This window comes from Micromonas pusilla (genome assembly GCF_000151265.4).
Source record: "Micromonas pusilla CCMP1545 genomic scaffold MICPUCscaffold_6, whole genome shotgun sequence".
Lineage (NCBI taxonomy): Eukaryota > Viridiplantae > Chlorophyta > Mamiellophyceae > Mamiellales > Mamiellaceae > Micromonas > Micromonas pusilla.
This window is the reverse complement of record NW_003315887.1, coordinates 1,051,618-1,065,490: the sequence shown is the minus strand read 5'-3', so window position 1 is coordinate 1,065,490 and position 13,873 is coordinate 1,051,618. Positions and strand designations below refer to the sequence as shown.

Below are 13,873 nucleotides of genomic sequence, written 5' to 3'. Positions count from 1 at the left end.
GCTCCTGACCCCGCGCCCGACAGCGCGCGCAAGGTCTCCCCCGGGGCGGTCTTCTCCGAGGACGTCCCCGCGGAGGAGGCGTCCGCGCGCGACGTCGACGTCGAGACGGATCTGACGGAGACGGCGACGGCGACGGCGACGGCGACGGAGACGGAGACGGGCGCGCGCTGCTCGGGGGGCGACGCGACGACGTCCACGATGGCGAGCCGCAAGCGCGCGCGGCCGTCGTCGTCGTCGCTGCCGCTCGAGACCCCCGGGGTGAGGCACGCGTGGTGGGGACGCGACCGCGACCGCGTCGTCGACGACGACGGCGGCGGCGGCGGCGCGGACGACGCGGCGCGCGCGATCCTCGACCCGCTGCCGCTGCCGTTCAGCGCCGCGCGGACGATGGGCGGGAAGCTCGCGTCGAACGCGCGCGCGCGATGCAAGCTGTGCGACGGCGAGCAGAGCCGCGACGACATGGCGCTGCTGAGCGGGTGCAACCACGCGCTGTGCGTGGACTGCGTCGAGGGGTGGGCGACGCGACGCGCGAGGAACTGCCCGATCTGTAAGGTGGCGTTCGACGGGTGGTACCACGGCGGGGACGGCGGGGACGGGGCCCGCGGGGAAGACGGCGGGGACGGGGAAAACGGGGAAAACGGCGGGAAAGCGCGCGAGCGCAGGTTCCACAAGCTCCCGCCGCTCCCGGAGGGCGGCGTCGTCGCGAGGACGCCCGCGAGGTCGTCGCGCGCGCTGACGTTCGACCTCGCCGACGCGAAGAAGCCGCGGCGGCGCGGCGCGTTGTTCTCTTCGGAGCCCGAGCCGGAGACGGAGACGGAGGGGACCGAGGACGGCGAGGACGACGACGAGATGCGCGAGGCGCTCAGAATGGAAGCGTCCGCGGCGAAGAAGGAGAGATCGAGGGTGGGAAGCGCGCGAGAAAACGACGCGCGCGTCGACGCGTGAGGACACGCGCGTAGAGGAAGGCGAGGACCGTTCGACCGAATAATAGCAACTCACGATAATCAAGCAATTCCAAATGATCAAAACACGTCGAACCCGCCGTCGCCGCCTAGGATGCCCCCCATGAGCGCGATCACCCCGGTGGATAACCCACGCATCCCGGGAGCATCCAGGCCCCGCGTCTCGTCCACGCCGTCGTGAAGCAGCGCGAACCGGCGGTTCGGGAGGTCGTACACGACCCGTCGAGCGTTCAGCGCGTTGGCGCAGAGGAGCCCGCAGGAGTGTTCGGACAAATCAAAGCCGGCGTCGGAGGCGAGCAAGACGTCGAGGTTGGCGAACGCGCCGCCGTCCCCGGGGAGGACGCGCGGGGGCGCGTCGTCGTCGTCGTCGCCACGCGTCTCCTGGAACGCGTCGGTTGACGTTCCGTCTTCCTCCCCGTGTTCGAACGCGGCGACCGCGGCGGCGGCGGCGGCGGAGACGCCGAGGCCGTTTCTTCGCAGCGCCGACGCGGAGCCGTCGTCGTCGTCGCCGTCGTCGTCGTCGCCCTCTCCTCCGCCGCCCGGAAGCTCGCGACAGAGCGTCAACCACGGCAGCTTCGCGCGCCACGCGCGCGTGCTCCCGGAGCTCTCGCCGTCGCTCCCGCCGACGCCTCGCACCGACGTCCCGCGTCTCTCCTGCCCGGGCGGCGGAAGTAAACGGTCGAGACGCAACCGTTTCACGGCGCGCGCGTGGAAGATGACGTCGGCGCCGCCCGCGCCGCTGTCGATCATGAAAATCTGCGGCGCCCCGCCGGGCGCGCCGGAAAAGGTCGCCGCGACGTGCGGGACGTTCGAGACCATGAGCAGCGGATTCCAACGCCACGCCGCGGGCGCGACGAACGTCGACGGGTCGTGGAGATACACCTCCTCGCCGCGCGGCGACACCTCCAACACCGCGCTCTTGAAGACGTCGAAGCCGACGATGCCGGCGACGGTCTCCGCGCTCCCGGACACGATCCCGCCGACGTCCATCTCCATGAACACCGGACGGTCGACCGTGATCGGACCCAACCGCAGCTTCTTCGCCCTGCGGAAGCGGCAAGGCACCTTCCCGGCGACGCCGCTGACGAAGACCTCGCCGAACGCGAGGAGTTTTAAACGCGACGCGGCTCTGTGAGGGTCGTTCCATACAAAGCGATGTCGGGGTGGAGTTCATAGGCGTCAGATGGAGTTGAAAGGCAACGCGGGCGGGGATTGAAAGCGAGGGGTGGGCGGAGAGATGCGCCGGGCAAAGTCCTTAAGGAACGGCGTTCACCGCGCGAACGCGGTCGTATGGGGACCAGTGTATAGAACGCGCCTCGACGAGATCACGAGGCCGCTGGCGCCCGTGTCCAAGATGAACGGGCCGACGTCGAGGCCGTCGATCGTCGGGCGCACGAGTACGTGCGACGATCGCGCGGACTCGATCGGCACGGCGGGGGGTAAGTTCGCGTTGAACCGGACCGAGCCGCGGTTCTCGCCGATCGGTTTCTGCGGTCGGGCGCGAGCGCGGGACGTGAGACGTTCGATTCGATGCGACGCTTCGGAAACTCCGGACGGGGTGAAGTGAAAAGTCAGTCGGTCCTCCGGGAACGACGCGCGAACGGGATCGCACGGGAAACGGTCTTCTCCTCCGTCTCACCTGGAACCAGCTCGGCTTCACCCCCGCGTTCGCGCGCGCGCCCGTCTGCGTGAACGTCTGCGTGCCCCCCGCGGCGCCTCGCAGCGTCGTCGTCCTCGGGTACAACATCCCGCCTCGCCGCTCCGAAGAACCGCTCGAACTCGAACTCGGACCGTCGAGCGCGTCGTGCCACCCCTCAAACGTCCACGCCTCCTCGTCGCCGCACACGTTGAGCTTCATCCCCACAGGGAGCCACGTCGTCGTGTCGATCGCGACGCGCGCGGCGATGACGCCGCCGTCGCGCAGTCTCAGCGACACCGTGACGACGCCAGCGGCGGAATCTTCGTCGGAGACGTCCTCCTCCTCCTCCTCCTCCTCCTCCTCCTCCTCGACGAGCTCGAGCTCGAGCGCTCTCGACGCGTCCGCGGTGACCCACCACCCCGTGCGCGTCCACCCCGCGAGAAGCGCCGCCTCGTGATCGTCCAGCTGCAGCGTCTGCGTGTACCCCGAGAAGTCCGTCTCCCACACCTCGCGCTCGCCCTCCGCGTGTCCGGACGCGTAGGACAGCTGCGGGCCCACCGCCTCTTCCGCGAACGACGCGCCGTCGTGTCGCATGCACCATCGCACCGGCATCCCGAGGTTGACGCCCTCGCCCCAGACCATGCCCGCGCGACGACGCGTCGGGGAGACGCCCATCGCGCGGCGGACGTTCGATAAGATCGCGTCCAGCGACGGCGACGACGACGACGGCGCGGAGGCGGAGGCGGACGATGACGAGGACGGGTCCGCGTCGCTCGGCGCGCCGGGGTGCGCGACCGCGCGCGCGCGTCGCGTCGTCGTCCGGCGGCGGCTCCGAGCGATCCTCTCTGATCTCAACGCCCGCGCGGGCGATGCCGCCGCGCGCGTCGCCGCGCTCATCGCGCCGCGGACGTGCCGCGATCTGTGCGCTTTCCGCGTTTCCTCAACGGATGAACGCGGCGAACGTTCACGCGAGGATGACACACGATCTGGTCGATACCAGCATACTGTAACCTTGTGTTGGAGGAGCGGCACGGCGCCGCGGACTTTGATTAGCACGTGTACAAGGTGTAGTCGCGGTTCATGGTAGTACATTCTTTATTCTTTGCTATACGCTTCGCGTCGCGATCGTTCGTGGTCGTGTTCCACACTCCGTGTCGTTACTCGTCGGGCCACATGCTTTCCCCGAGTATTTCCACCATGCGGGTTCTCGCGGGTTCTCGTCTTGCCGCCACAACATAGACTTGAATGTTCACCGGAGCTCCGTTTTCGATAGCCCATACTAGGGTCTCCATCTGATCTCCAAGAACACACGAGAGAGCAGTGTTCTCGTCCCAAGGCGCGCCGTTCGCTCGCGCCCATTTCAGAACGTGAAGATGACCAGCGAATGCCGCGCCGGCACAAACTATGTCGTGCGTGTACGTTTCGTTCCACGGAGCGCCGTTCTCTCGCGCCCACTGGAGAACGTCCAGGCGACCTGTCTTGGCGGCATTCATGCAAGTAACACCCCAAGGATACTCGTGCTCTCGCAGCCACTTGAGCAGCTCGAGTTCGCCAGCGTGAGCGGCCCAGCCACAGAAATCTTTGGCCTTCTCGCTCGTGGGTTGGACACCACGTGGAACGATAGCTCTTGGGTCGTAAATTTTTCCCGGCAACCGCGGTGTCACCGACGCGAGAAGCTCCTCGACGCGCGCCTTCGGCAAGCTCAGCACGCCGTCGTGGCGCATCAGATACTTGATCACAACGCTACTATAGTATCCTCGCTGCGTCGGATCGTAGCCGGCGAAGTCGAACGCCGCGGGCAACGACGCGACCTGCGCGTCCGCGTCGCGGAAGACGCGGCCGACGCGCGCGAGCGCGCAGCGGTCGCGCGCGTTCGGCAGGAACGAGAAGACGAGGCACGCGAGGCCGGGCTCGGCGACGACGTCGTCGAGGGTGGTGTCGGAGGCGCTCGGATCAGGAGGAGAATGCTTCCGGCGCGTAGATTTGCTGCCCATGACGCTCGGGGTGGGATGGCGCGCGCGTCGAGGAGTGCGCGCGCGCGCGCCCCTTCTCGCCACGACACCGAAAGTCGTAGTCGCAGCAGCAACAGCGCGAACTCAGTCCCAGCCAGCTGGCGCGAAAATCCACACTCCGCTGCTATGCTCTGTCGTGTCCGAGCAGCGCCCGGCGAAGTACAGTAAGGTTACCAGGTTTTACCAGCCCTAGCTCTAGTAGCTACCTAAGACTACCCCCGAGCGCCCCCCGAGGCCCGCCCCCCGAGGCGTCGTCGCTACTCCACGAGACCGTGATCCAAGAACAGCTCGCGAACGCTCGCGCGCCCCCTCGCCGCGCGCTCCCACCGCCCGCGGACGCGCGGCGAACACTCGCGCCACGCCCCCTCGGGCCGGCAGGACAGCAGAAACGCCAGCAGGTCGCGCGCGTCGTCCTCCGGGTCGTTCCACACGAATCGAAGTCGGGGTGGAGTTGAAAGGCGTCAGAAGCGGAGTTGAAAGGCGTCGAGGTGTGTCGGGATTGAACTGAACGCGAGGGATGGGCGGAGATAGACGCCGGGAAAAGTCCTTAAGGATCGGCGTTCACCGCGGCGACGCGGCCGTATGGGGACCAGTGTGAGATAGGACGCACCTCAGACAGGTCCGTCCGCGCCGCCGCCGCCGCGACCGCGTCGACGGGCCACCCGCCGCCGGGACCGCCGCCGGGATGATGCTTGCGGAGGAACTGCGTCGCGCGGAGGGTGCCGACGGCGGCGGCGCGGACGAGGACGCGCTCGGTCCAGACGTCTGTGAAGCGATCGGTCAGTCGAACGTCTTACCGGTCAAACGTTGAAAGGGAAGCGCGGGTGAAGAGTGACGACGGGAAAAGTCCTTAAGGAACGGCGTTCACCACGCGAACGGGTTCGTATGGGAAGCAGTCTCACCTCCCCGACACGCGTGCGCCAAGAGCGACGGGCGCTCGAAAAAATCCGAGCCGAGCGCGTCCGACACGTCCGACACGTCCGACACGTCCGCGCCTACGAGCGCCGCGAGCCTCGGGTGCGCGGCCGCGAGCAACGTCGCGTCGACGTCCGTGAGGTGTTCCTTCGCGATCGCGTCCTGGAACAGCCGCGCGTGCGCGTCGACGAACTCGGGGTCGTTGCCCATAGGAAGCGACGTCGGGGTGGAGTCGAAAGGCGTCAGAAGCGGAGTTGAAAGGCGTCGAGGGTGGGTATTGAACGCGAGGGGTGCGCGGAGAGACACGCCGGGCGAGAAAGTCCTTAAGGAACGGCGTTCACCGCGCGAACGCGGTCGTACGGGGACCGGCGCGAGATAAAACGCACCTCGAACAGCGCGCACGCGTCTTCACCCCCACCCCCGTCCTCCTCCTCCTCCTCCTCCACCTCCTCGTCGTACGCGCCGACGACGACGTCTTCCCACTTCCTCTCCAAGCGCACGCGCGCGCGCTCGTCGTCGAGCACCTTCTCCGAGCTCCCCGGACGCCACGTGTGACGCCGCTCCGATTGGCCGCCGTCGCCGCCGTCGCCGCCGTCGTCGCGTCGGCGTCTCGTCGGGAGCCCCAACGACAGCTCCGCGGTCGCCTCACGGAAGATCCGCGTCTCGCGGCTCGTCTCGCGAAACCCGAGCTTCTCCGTGAAGAGCGCCAGCGACGCCGCGTTTCCCAACCCGATCTTCGCGACGAACGTCGTGACGTGCATCGTCTTCCACGCGTACGCCATGCACATCTCGAGCGCCTCGCTCGCGATGCCTTTCCGTCGCGAGCGCTTCTCCGCGACCATGACTTCGATCTCCGCCGACGCGAGGACGTCGTCCGCGACGTTCCAGTACAAGTTCACGTCGCCGCACATGACGCCGAGGTCCGCGCGGGGCGCGCCGTCGCCGTCGCCGTCGCCGTCGCGGCGCGCGTCTCCCGCCGCGTCGACGTCGAGGACGATGAACGTCAGCTTCGTCTCGTCGTTCGCCCACGACCGCTGCGCCTCGATCTCTTCCTCCATCGTGAGCGGCTCCGACGCCGTCGCCGCGAGCGTCTCAGGGTCGAGCATCCACGCGTGGTACGTCTCGACGTGCTCGGGGCGGTACGGCACGAGGACGCATCGCGACCCGCGGAGGGTGACGTTCGCGTTCGCGCGCATCGCGACGTGAGGAGGAGCAGAGAAGGCGACCTGATGACCGGAACGACTTTTTACTGCACGACATTTAACGACGAAGCGCAAGCGCAAGCGCACAAGCGATACGAAGCGGTGCGCGACGACAGGAGTGCTCGAGTTCCGACGTACGATGAAACGCGAGGCCGCCGGCCCGACGGCGCTAGACTGCTGGAGCTAAGGGACTAGAGCGCGAAACGCCCGCGCGTCGTCGCCGCGCTACGACGCCGAGACCGCGGGCTCGCCGACGTCCGCGGACGCACCGTACGCCTCCGCGCCCCCGCCGCCCGATTTCCCGCCCTCCGACGACGACAGCTGCGCGTCGTCCTCGCCGCCGTCGCCTTCTTCTCCAAACCCCGTCTCCGCCGAACCAGCCGCCGGTCGCGCGTCGTCCTGGTCCTCGCCCCCCTCGCTCGCCGTCGCCGTCGCCGCCGGTTCGATCCCCGCCGAATTCGCCGCCGTCGATGCGGACGCGACGAACTTCTCCACGCGAGCGACGATGTGCTTCCCGTAGGTAAACTTCTTCAAGTTGCCCAAGTGCACGCGCATCCGCGTGAGAAGCTGGTCGCGTTGCCCGTCGTCGCACACCTCGAGGAGCTTCTGGACGACGTAGTTCGCGAACTGGTCCTTCATCATCGCCTGTAACGGCTCGTTTTCGTCAGTTTTCCCGAGCATCTCGTCGATCATGATCTGCCGCTCGCTCGCGCCGCAGTACGTGAGGCACTTTTCAATCACGTTGGACGCGAACTTGTGTTGCGCGAGCAAAACGATCTGACCCGCGAGCGTCTGCAGGATCGTCTTGCGCTCGCCCTCGCCGCCGTGCTGCAACACGTGCTGCACGACGTAGTTCCCGTACTGGTCCTGCGCCAAGCTCGTCGCCTCTCTCAGGATCTCGTCCATGATCCCCTCGCTCTTTTGCTCCGGCGTGCAGTGCTCCAAGACCCTCTGAGGGCCATTCCATACAAGCGAATGTCGGGGTGGAGTTGAAAGGCGTCAGTAGGAGTTGAAAGGCGTCGAGGGCGGGGATTGAAAGCGTGGAGTGGGCGGAGAGAATCGCCGGGCAAAGTCCTTTAGGATCGGCGTCCACCTCGCCAACGCGGTCGTATGGGGACCAGTGTATAGAACGCGCCTGAATCACTCTGCAGCCGTACGGGTGGGTGGACAACGACAACACGTTGCCGTAGAACGCCTCGACGATGAACTGAATCTTCGCCGGCGCCACGCACTCGATGCACTTCTGCACGACGTGGTTGCCGTTCTGGTCGCGGACGCACCGAGAGACGTGGCCCTCGAGCTCGGCGACGAGCGCGCACTGCGCGTCCTCGTCGATCACTTCGAGCGCCTTTTGAATCACGCGACATCCGTACATCTGCAGCGACAACGACAAGACGTGGCCCTTGAGCTCGCCCGCGATGGCGTCGATCTGCTCCGGGGTGCCGTTCGCGAGGAACTTCTGCACGACGTAGTTCCCGAACACGTCCGTCATGAGCGCGTGCGCGGCGGGGAGGACCTCGTCGAACACGAGTTGCGCGTCCTCCGGAGCCGCCGTCTCGAGCTTCTGCTGAATGAACCGCGAGCCGTGCTGGTCGCTGGAAAACTCCACGACGTGCTCCGCGAGGTCGCCGAGCTCGAACCGCCGCGCTTTGTTGTTCTTGAACTCCTCGAGCAGAGGGCTCATCTGCTTCATCGGGCCTCTACCGCCGTGACCGCCGTACCCGTCCGGACCGCCGCCGTTTTGATGCATCCCGTATCCGCCGCCGCCCGAGCCGCCGCGGCCGCCGCCGCCGCGGCCTCTTCGCCCGCCGTTCCTCGCGCCGCCGCCGTTTCCTCTGTGGTTCGGGTTCCACGCGCCGCCCATCCCGCCGTGCCCTCCGGGTCCCATCCCCTGCGCGTTCATCATCGCCGCCGCGGCCATCGCCGCGGCGTTCGGATCGCCGTTCTCCGCGAGCCGTTGATAGTACGCCGCGGCGTACATCTGATCGAAGTGCTGCATGGATCCCTGCATCCCTTGCATCTGGGGCCCCTGGTGCGGCCCGTGCGGCCCCGGCGGCGAGTGCATCCCGTGACCGCCGGGATGCGCGCCTCTCGGCGGCGGCGGGAAAGGAGACATCCCTCCCGGCGGCATCCCCGTCATCCCGCCCGCGGCCCCTTGCGCCTGCGCCTGCGCGTACATCATCGCCGCGTGCATGTGCTGCTACGAAGTTAAGTCGGGGTGGAGTTGAAAGGCGTCAGTTGGAGTTGAAAGGCGCCGAAGGCGGGTATTGAAAGCGAGGTGTGGGCGGAGAGAGACGACGGGAAAAGTCCTTAAGGATCGGCGTTCACCACGCCGACGCGGTCGTATGGGGACCAGTGTAGAGAAGCACCTGCTGCTGCATCGCGATCGCCTGCTGTTGCCGCGGGTCCATCCCCGGATGCATCCCCGCGTGCGGGCCCCCGGGGTCGCCGGGATGCGGCGCGCCGCCGTGCTGACCACTCACGTTCCAAGCGCCCGGGTGATGCCCGCCGTACGCGTCGGCGGGGTGCGGCGCGCCGTACTGCGCCGCGTCCGGGTGGTACCCCGCCTGCGCGGCGAGGATGGCGGCTTGCATCTGTTGTTGCTGTTGCTGTTGCGCCGAGTTCGGCGACCCGGGGCCGGGGCCCCACGCGCCGTTCGGCGCGGGCGGGACGAACTGCTGCGCGCCGGGACCGCCGGGACCGCCGGGACCGCCGCCGCCGCGCGGGCCCCACGGTAAAGGCGGCGCGCCCGCGGGCATCGGCGGCGCCGCCATACCGACGTGCGTCGGCGGCGACCCTAGGTCGGCTTGCCCGCTCGGGGACCCGCCGCCGCCGCCGCCGCCGCCTTCCGCGACGGAGACGCCGGCGAGCTGGCTCGCGAGCTCGTCCGCCGCGCCGCCGCCGTTCGGGGACCCGTCCGCGCTCGCGCGTCGCGCGTGCCGCGCGCTCCCCGGACGGGCCCCCGGCGGCGTCGACGGGTCCCCGCCGCCCGCCGCCGCCGTCGCCGTCGCCGTCGCCACCGCGCGCGATAACCCTCCGCGCAAGCCGCCGAACGGCGGCGGCGGCGGCGCGGAGACCCACGCGTTTGTGGTGCGGGTAACGGTCGCGGAGGTGGCGTTATTTTTTGTTGTCCCGACCGGGACGTTGGGCGCCGGGATGGTCTTTCCGGACGTCGTCGTGTTGGCGGCGGACGCCGACGCGTCGCCGAGCAGCGCGCCGGGTCCGCCCGCGGCCTGGGCGTAGTTCGCGTAGTTCACGAACGACGGCTCGCTGCGGGGGTTTTGGGATGGGAGGGAGGGGGAGGGAGGGGAGAGAGGAGACGGTCAGGTGACGCGACGACGACGACGACGAAAGATGGAATGAATGAATGAACGTTTAATCCTCGAGCGCGAACGCCGAGGACGAATTTGGTTTTTTCCCTGCCCGTCTCCGCGGCCTCGCGGGCGCGACCGCGCGCGCGCGAGACCTAAACCCCGCGCCGTTCCCCCGCCGTTCGCGCCCACGACGCCGTCGCCGCGACGCGATACCCGCGACGCCCCCCGCGCGCGCGAGATACGCGCGCCCCCGGGGCGGATCGGCGCGCGGGAAAGGTTTGGGCGCGAAAAGAGGATCGAAAAGACCGCGCGTTCGTCGTCGAAGGGTCGCGCGCACCTTCGCTCCTCGCCCGCGCCGCCCAAGACGTTCCCGATCGCCTGGCGCTCTTCCTGCTTATCGAACGCGCCCGCGAGCGCGTTCGAGGCCCCCGGCGCCATCGCGCGCGGGCGGGGAACGGACGCTATGGCGACCGTCGCCGTCGGATTATATGGTTGGATTGCGTCCCCGCGCGTAGCAGAAGCGGAGAGACCTCTCCCGCGTGCCTGTAACGCGTCTGCTAACGCGCCAATGCGGGTTTTTCGTTCGTCCGGAGACGGACGCGCGCGCTCGTGTCGACGGACGCTGCGGTGCGCGTTTCTCGTCGCGGGTGCGTCCCGACGCGTGTGGACGTCGCGCGCGCGCGGTTCGCTCTGCGCGCGCGGCCTCGCGCGCGCCGACTTCGCGCAGCCTACGACGCGTCTTCGGTTCGTAGTTGTTCGGCGAATTATCCCAGGAGTCGCCGCGTCCCCGGTTTGAAATCCCTCCGAGAGGCGTACGTTGTAGCGGGGCGAAACGACTCGAGTTTGACGAGTTAACCAGCTCGGGTCGGACAAAACGGGCGGGAAAAGCGCAGATCCATTTTTCACGCATCAATGCATCGCGGACTCACTCGATTATGCGCTCCGCGTCATCAGGCGGTCAGGGTAACAACAGAACCGAAACTTCATCGACGCGCGCGACGCGCGGCGGCGCGTCCGCTCGTCCTCCTCCTCGACTCCTCGATGAACAAGCTGCAGATCCAGCTCAAGAAGAAGGAGAAGGAGCGGAAAGACGCGGCGGGGAAGAAGAGCGCGAGCACGAAGGAGGCGAAGGCGTCCGTCGAAGCCGCGAACCGAGGGCACGTCTGTCGAGTGTGCCGCTGGGCCGCGATGGTGACCGCGAAGTCGCCGCAGCTGATGCAGCACGTCGACGCGAAGCACGCGAAGCTGCGGCCGGAGGAGTGCTTCCCGGAAATCATAGAGATGCTCGCCGCGGAGGCGGCGGGCGGCGGGGGGAAGAAAGGGAAGAAGTAGGGCAGGGGTGGGCGACGCGCGTCGGTCGATCGATCGGTGGAGAGAAGAGAGATATCTGGAGAGATGGCTGGAAAATAAAGTCGAGGTCGCGCGTTCGCGTCGTCACCATCACGCGCGCGCGCCCGCGACGACCGAAAATGGGAGTCGAGATCGCGACCACGACGCACGGGGACGGCGTCACGTTCCCCAAGACCGGGCAGACCGTCACCGCGCACTACGTCGGCGCGTTACCGCAGACCCGCCGCGATCCGTCCGACGTTCGCGTTCGTTCGCTTCTCTCTCGCGCGGTCGCCCCCCCGCGCGGCGTCTCCTCCTCCGATCGCCGCGATCTCGTCTCACGTCTTCTTCGCCTCTCCTCCCTCCCTCCCTTCCTCCACCCCCGCCCCGCCGCAGGCTGCCTCACCGACGGCAGCGAGTTCGACAGCTCGCGCAAGCGCGGCCGCCCGTTCCAGTTCACGATCGGCGTCGGGCAGGTCATCAGAGGCTGGGACGAGGGCATGATGCAAATGTCCGTCGGCGAGAAAGCGACGCTCACGTGCACGCCCGACTACGGCTACGGACCGAACGGGATGCCGCCGGTGATTCCTCCGAACAGCACGCTCGTGTTCGACGTCGAGCTCATCAGCGTGCAGTGAAGCGATCGAGCGAGCGCGCGATGGTGTGGATGGTAACCGTCATCGAGCGAGCGTTCGCGCGCGCGCGCGGCGCGGCGGGGCGCGCGTTTTATTTTACTTTTTTATTCAGCGGCGTCGGCGTCGAACGCAGTCGTCGTCGTCGTCAGTCGTCGTAGGTGCAGTCCACGAGGTACGCGTCCGTGGCTCTCACGAAATCCTTCACCCCCACGCGAAGCTTCAGATCGACCTCCCCGCCGCCGAGCCAGAACGCGGCGTCGTCGCCCAGCGCCGCTATCCTGTGACTCAACACCACGGGCGTCGCGTCTCCCTCGCGCATCGCGAACGGCACGACCCCCCCGGTTTTATATCCCGTGATCCGCTCCGAGTCCTCCTCCTTCGCGACGCGCATGTGCAGCCGGCTCTTCGCGACCGCGCCCGCGTTGAGCTCGTGCAGCCATCGCTCGAGCTTCTGCTGCGACAGACGCGCGGTGTACTGCACGACGACGACGTAATGCCGCGCGTTCGCGCGTCCGAAGGACGACGGGTCGCCGTTCCACTTTGTGTTTTCCATGCAGATCGTCTTGCACAGGCGGTGGATCGACGACGCGCGCAGGCACGACGCGCGGAACTCGAGCGTCTCGTCGTAGTACTGCGCGGGGACGCGGACGAACTTGGACGGCGCGGCGCCGCGCGCCGTGAGGAACGCGTTCAGGCGGACCGCGACGTCGCATCCGTCGTCGCGAAGCGACGTCTCCGGCGGGCCGCGCGGAAGAGGGAACGCGACCCCCTCGGACGCGACCGGAATCTCGTCCACCGCGTGCTCCTCCTCGGACGTGGACGTGGACGCGGACGCGGACGTCGACATCGCGCGCACGCCGTCGACGACGGCGTCGCGCTCGAGGACGTCGAGCCGCGAGAGGATCGCGCGCTGGCGCGCCTCGAGCGCGGCCGCCATCGTCGTCGGCGCGATGGGTGGAGTGAAGAAGAAGGTCGAGAAGCGTTCGGAAGGGGAGAAGTAGAGAACGAGCTGAACTGAACTGAACGATTTCTGTTCATTTTTTCCGTCCAGTCCAGCCGTCGCTTCGCCGCGCCGCGCGCCGCCGCCGCCGACCCGTCACCCTCGCATGGGCGCGCCCGGGCCGGTGTTTCCGGTCGTCAGCGCGCCCCCCGGCTTACTCCCCTTGACGCCGCTCATCGCGAGAAAGTCCGCGGTGAGCTCCGACAGCGCGTCTGACCCCGCGGAGCTCTGGTTCCGTCGATGGCCTTTGTTCGCCGGCGACGACGGAATCCCGCCGGGGATCCCGCCCCAGCCGCCGGACGCGGGAATCCCGCCGCCGCCGCCGGAGGACGCGGACATTCCTGGTCCACCGCCCATCATTCCGGGACCGCCGCCCATCGGCGCGCCCATGCCTCCCGGGGCGCCCATGCCTCCCGGGGCGCCCATGCCTCCCATGCCCATGCCGCCGTTCACGCCGCCCATCATGCCGCCGTTCATGCCTCCGTTCATGCCTCCCATCATCCCGCCGCCGCCCATCATGCCTCCGTTCATGCCTCCCATCATGCCTCCGTTCATGCCTCCGTTCATGCCTCCGTGCATGCCTCCCACCATGCCGCCGCCGCCCATCATCCCGCCGCCGTTGCCCGCGCCCATCGGCGCCCCCGCGGACGACGCCACCGGCGCGTCGAGACCGAAAAAGTCCAATCCGCCGCCGCCTCTCGCCGGGGGCGCCGATGGGCGCGGGCAACGGCGGCGGGATGATGGGCGGCGGCGGCATGGTGGGAGGCATGCACGGAGGCATGAACGGAGGCATGAACGGAGGCATGATGGGAGGCATGAACGGAGGCATGATGGGCGGCGGCGGGATGATGGGAGGCATGAACGG

At 68.3% G+C, this 13,873-nt stretch overlaps 11 protein-coding genes across 11 annotated transcripts; 3 read left to right on the top strand and 8 right to left on the bottom strand.

Annotated features, from left to right (window-relative positions):
- Positions 1-198: 198 nt before the first annotated feature.
- On the top strand, positions 199-945 carry MICPUCDRAFT_40349 (uncharacterized protein; the record flags this gene model as incomplete). Its single annotated transcript, XM_003059560.1, has 1 exon — positions 199-945. The coding sequence occupies one exon, from the start codon at positions 199-201 to the stop codon at positions 943-945; it is 747 nt and encodes a 248-aa protein (XP_003059606.1).
- A 77-nt stretch (positions 946-1,022) lies between these two features.
- MICPUCDRAFT_59055 (uncharacterized protein) lies at positions 1,023-3,693 on the bottom strand (the record flags this gene model as incomplete). The annotated part of the gene is made up of 3 exons (XM_003059268.1): positions 1,023-2,091; positions 2,284-2,450; positions 2,602-3,693. 3 exons carry the CDS (start codon positions 3,691-3,693, stop codon positions 1,023-1,025), a joined length of 2,328 nt encoding a protein of 775 aa, XP_003059314.1.
- Positions 3,694-3,758: 65 nt separating this feature from the next.
- On the bottom strand, positions 3,759-4,595 carry MICPUCDRAFT_59054 (uncharacterized protein; the record flags this gene model as incomplete). Its single annotated transcript, XM_003059267.1, has 1 exon — positions 3,759-4,595. The coding sequence occupies one exon, from the start codon at positions 4,593-4,595 to the stop codon at positions 3,759-3,761; it is 837 nt and encodes a 278-aa protein (XP_003059313.1).
- A 565-nt stretch (positions 4,596-5,160) lies between these two features.
- MICPUCDRAFT_59053 (uncharacterized protein) lies at positions 5,161-5,738 on the bottom strand (the record flags this gene model as incomplete). Its single annotated transcript, XM_003059266.1, has 2 exons — positions 5,161-5,378; positions 5,516-5,738. 2 exons carry the CDS (start codon positions 5,736-5,738, stop codon positions 5,161-5,163), a joined length of 441 nt encoding a protein of 146 aa, XP_003059312.1.
- A 419-nt stretch (positions 5,739-6,157) lies between these two features.
- MICPUCDRAFT_7579 (uncharacterized protein) lies at positions 6,158-6,724 on the bottom strand (the record flags this gene model as incomplete). Its single annotated transcript, XM_003059265.1, has 1 exon — positions 6,158-6,724. A coding segment is annotated over one exon (567 nt), but the record flags the coding sequence as incomplete, so codon positions are not given.
- A 231-nt stretch (positions 6,725-6,955) lies between these two features.
- MICPUCDRAFT_17677 (uncharacterized protein) lies at positions 6,956-8,414 on the bottom strand (the record flags this gene model as incomplete). The annotated part of the gene is made up of 2 exons (XM_003059264.1): positions 6,956-7,679; positions 7,849-8,414. The coding sequence occupies 2 exons, from the start codon at positions 8,412-8,414 to the stop codon at positions 6,956-6,958; spliced, it is 1,290 nt and encodes a 429-aa protein (XP_003059310.1).
- A 640-nt stretch (positions 8,415-9,054) lies between these two features.
- On the bottom strand, positions 9,055-10,482 carry MICPUCDRAFT_59050 (uncharacterized protein; the record flags this gene model as incomplete). Its single annotated transcript, XM_003059263.1, has 2 exons — positions 9,055-10,000; positions 10,382-10,482. 2 exons carry the CDS (start codon positions 10,480-10,482, stop codon positions 9,055-9,057), a joined length of 1,047 nt encoding a protein of 348 aa, XP_003059309.1.
- Positions 10,483-11,085: 603 nt separating this feature from the next.
- MICPUCDRAFT_59049 (uncharacterized protein) lies at positions 11,086-11,376 on the top strand (the record flags this gene model as incomplete). Its single annotated transcript, XM_003059559.1, has 1 exon — positions 11,086-11,376. The coding sequence occupies one exon, from the start codon at positions 11,086-11,088 to the stop codon at positions 11,374-11,376; it is 291 nt and encodes a 96-aa protein (XP_003059605.1).
- Positions 11,377-11,513: 137 nt separating this feature from the next.
- MICPUCDRAFT_17740 (uncharacterized protein) lies at positions 11,514-12,011 on the top strand (the record flags this gene model as incomplete). The annotated part of the gene is made up of 2 exons (XM_003059558.1): positions 11,514-11,626; positions 11,789-12,011. 2 exons carry the CDS (start codon positions 11,514-11,516, stop codon positions 12,009-12,011), a joined length of 336 nt encoding a protein of 111 aa, XP_003059604.1.
- A 166-nt stretch (positions 12,012-12,177) lies between these two features.
- Positions 12,178-12,705, bottom strand: MICPUCDRAFT_6317 (uncharacterized protein; the record flags this gene model as incomplete). Its single annotated transcript, XM_003059262.1, has 1 exon — positions 12,178-12,705. A coding segment is annotated over one exon (528 nt), but the record flags the coding sequence as incomplete, so codon positions are not given.
- A 399-nt stretch (positions 12,706-13,104) lies between these two features.
- On the bottom strand, positions 13,105-13,641 carry MICPUCDRAFT_59046 (uncharacterized protein; the record flags this gene model as incomplete). The annotated part of the gene is made up of 1 exon (XM_003059261.1): positions 13,105-13,641. The coding sequence occupies one exon, from the start codon at positions 13,639-13,641 to the stop codon at positions 13,105-13,107; it is 537 nt and encodes a 178-aa protein (XP_003059307.1).
- Positions 13,642-13,873: the final 232 nt, after the last annotated feature.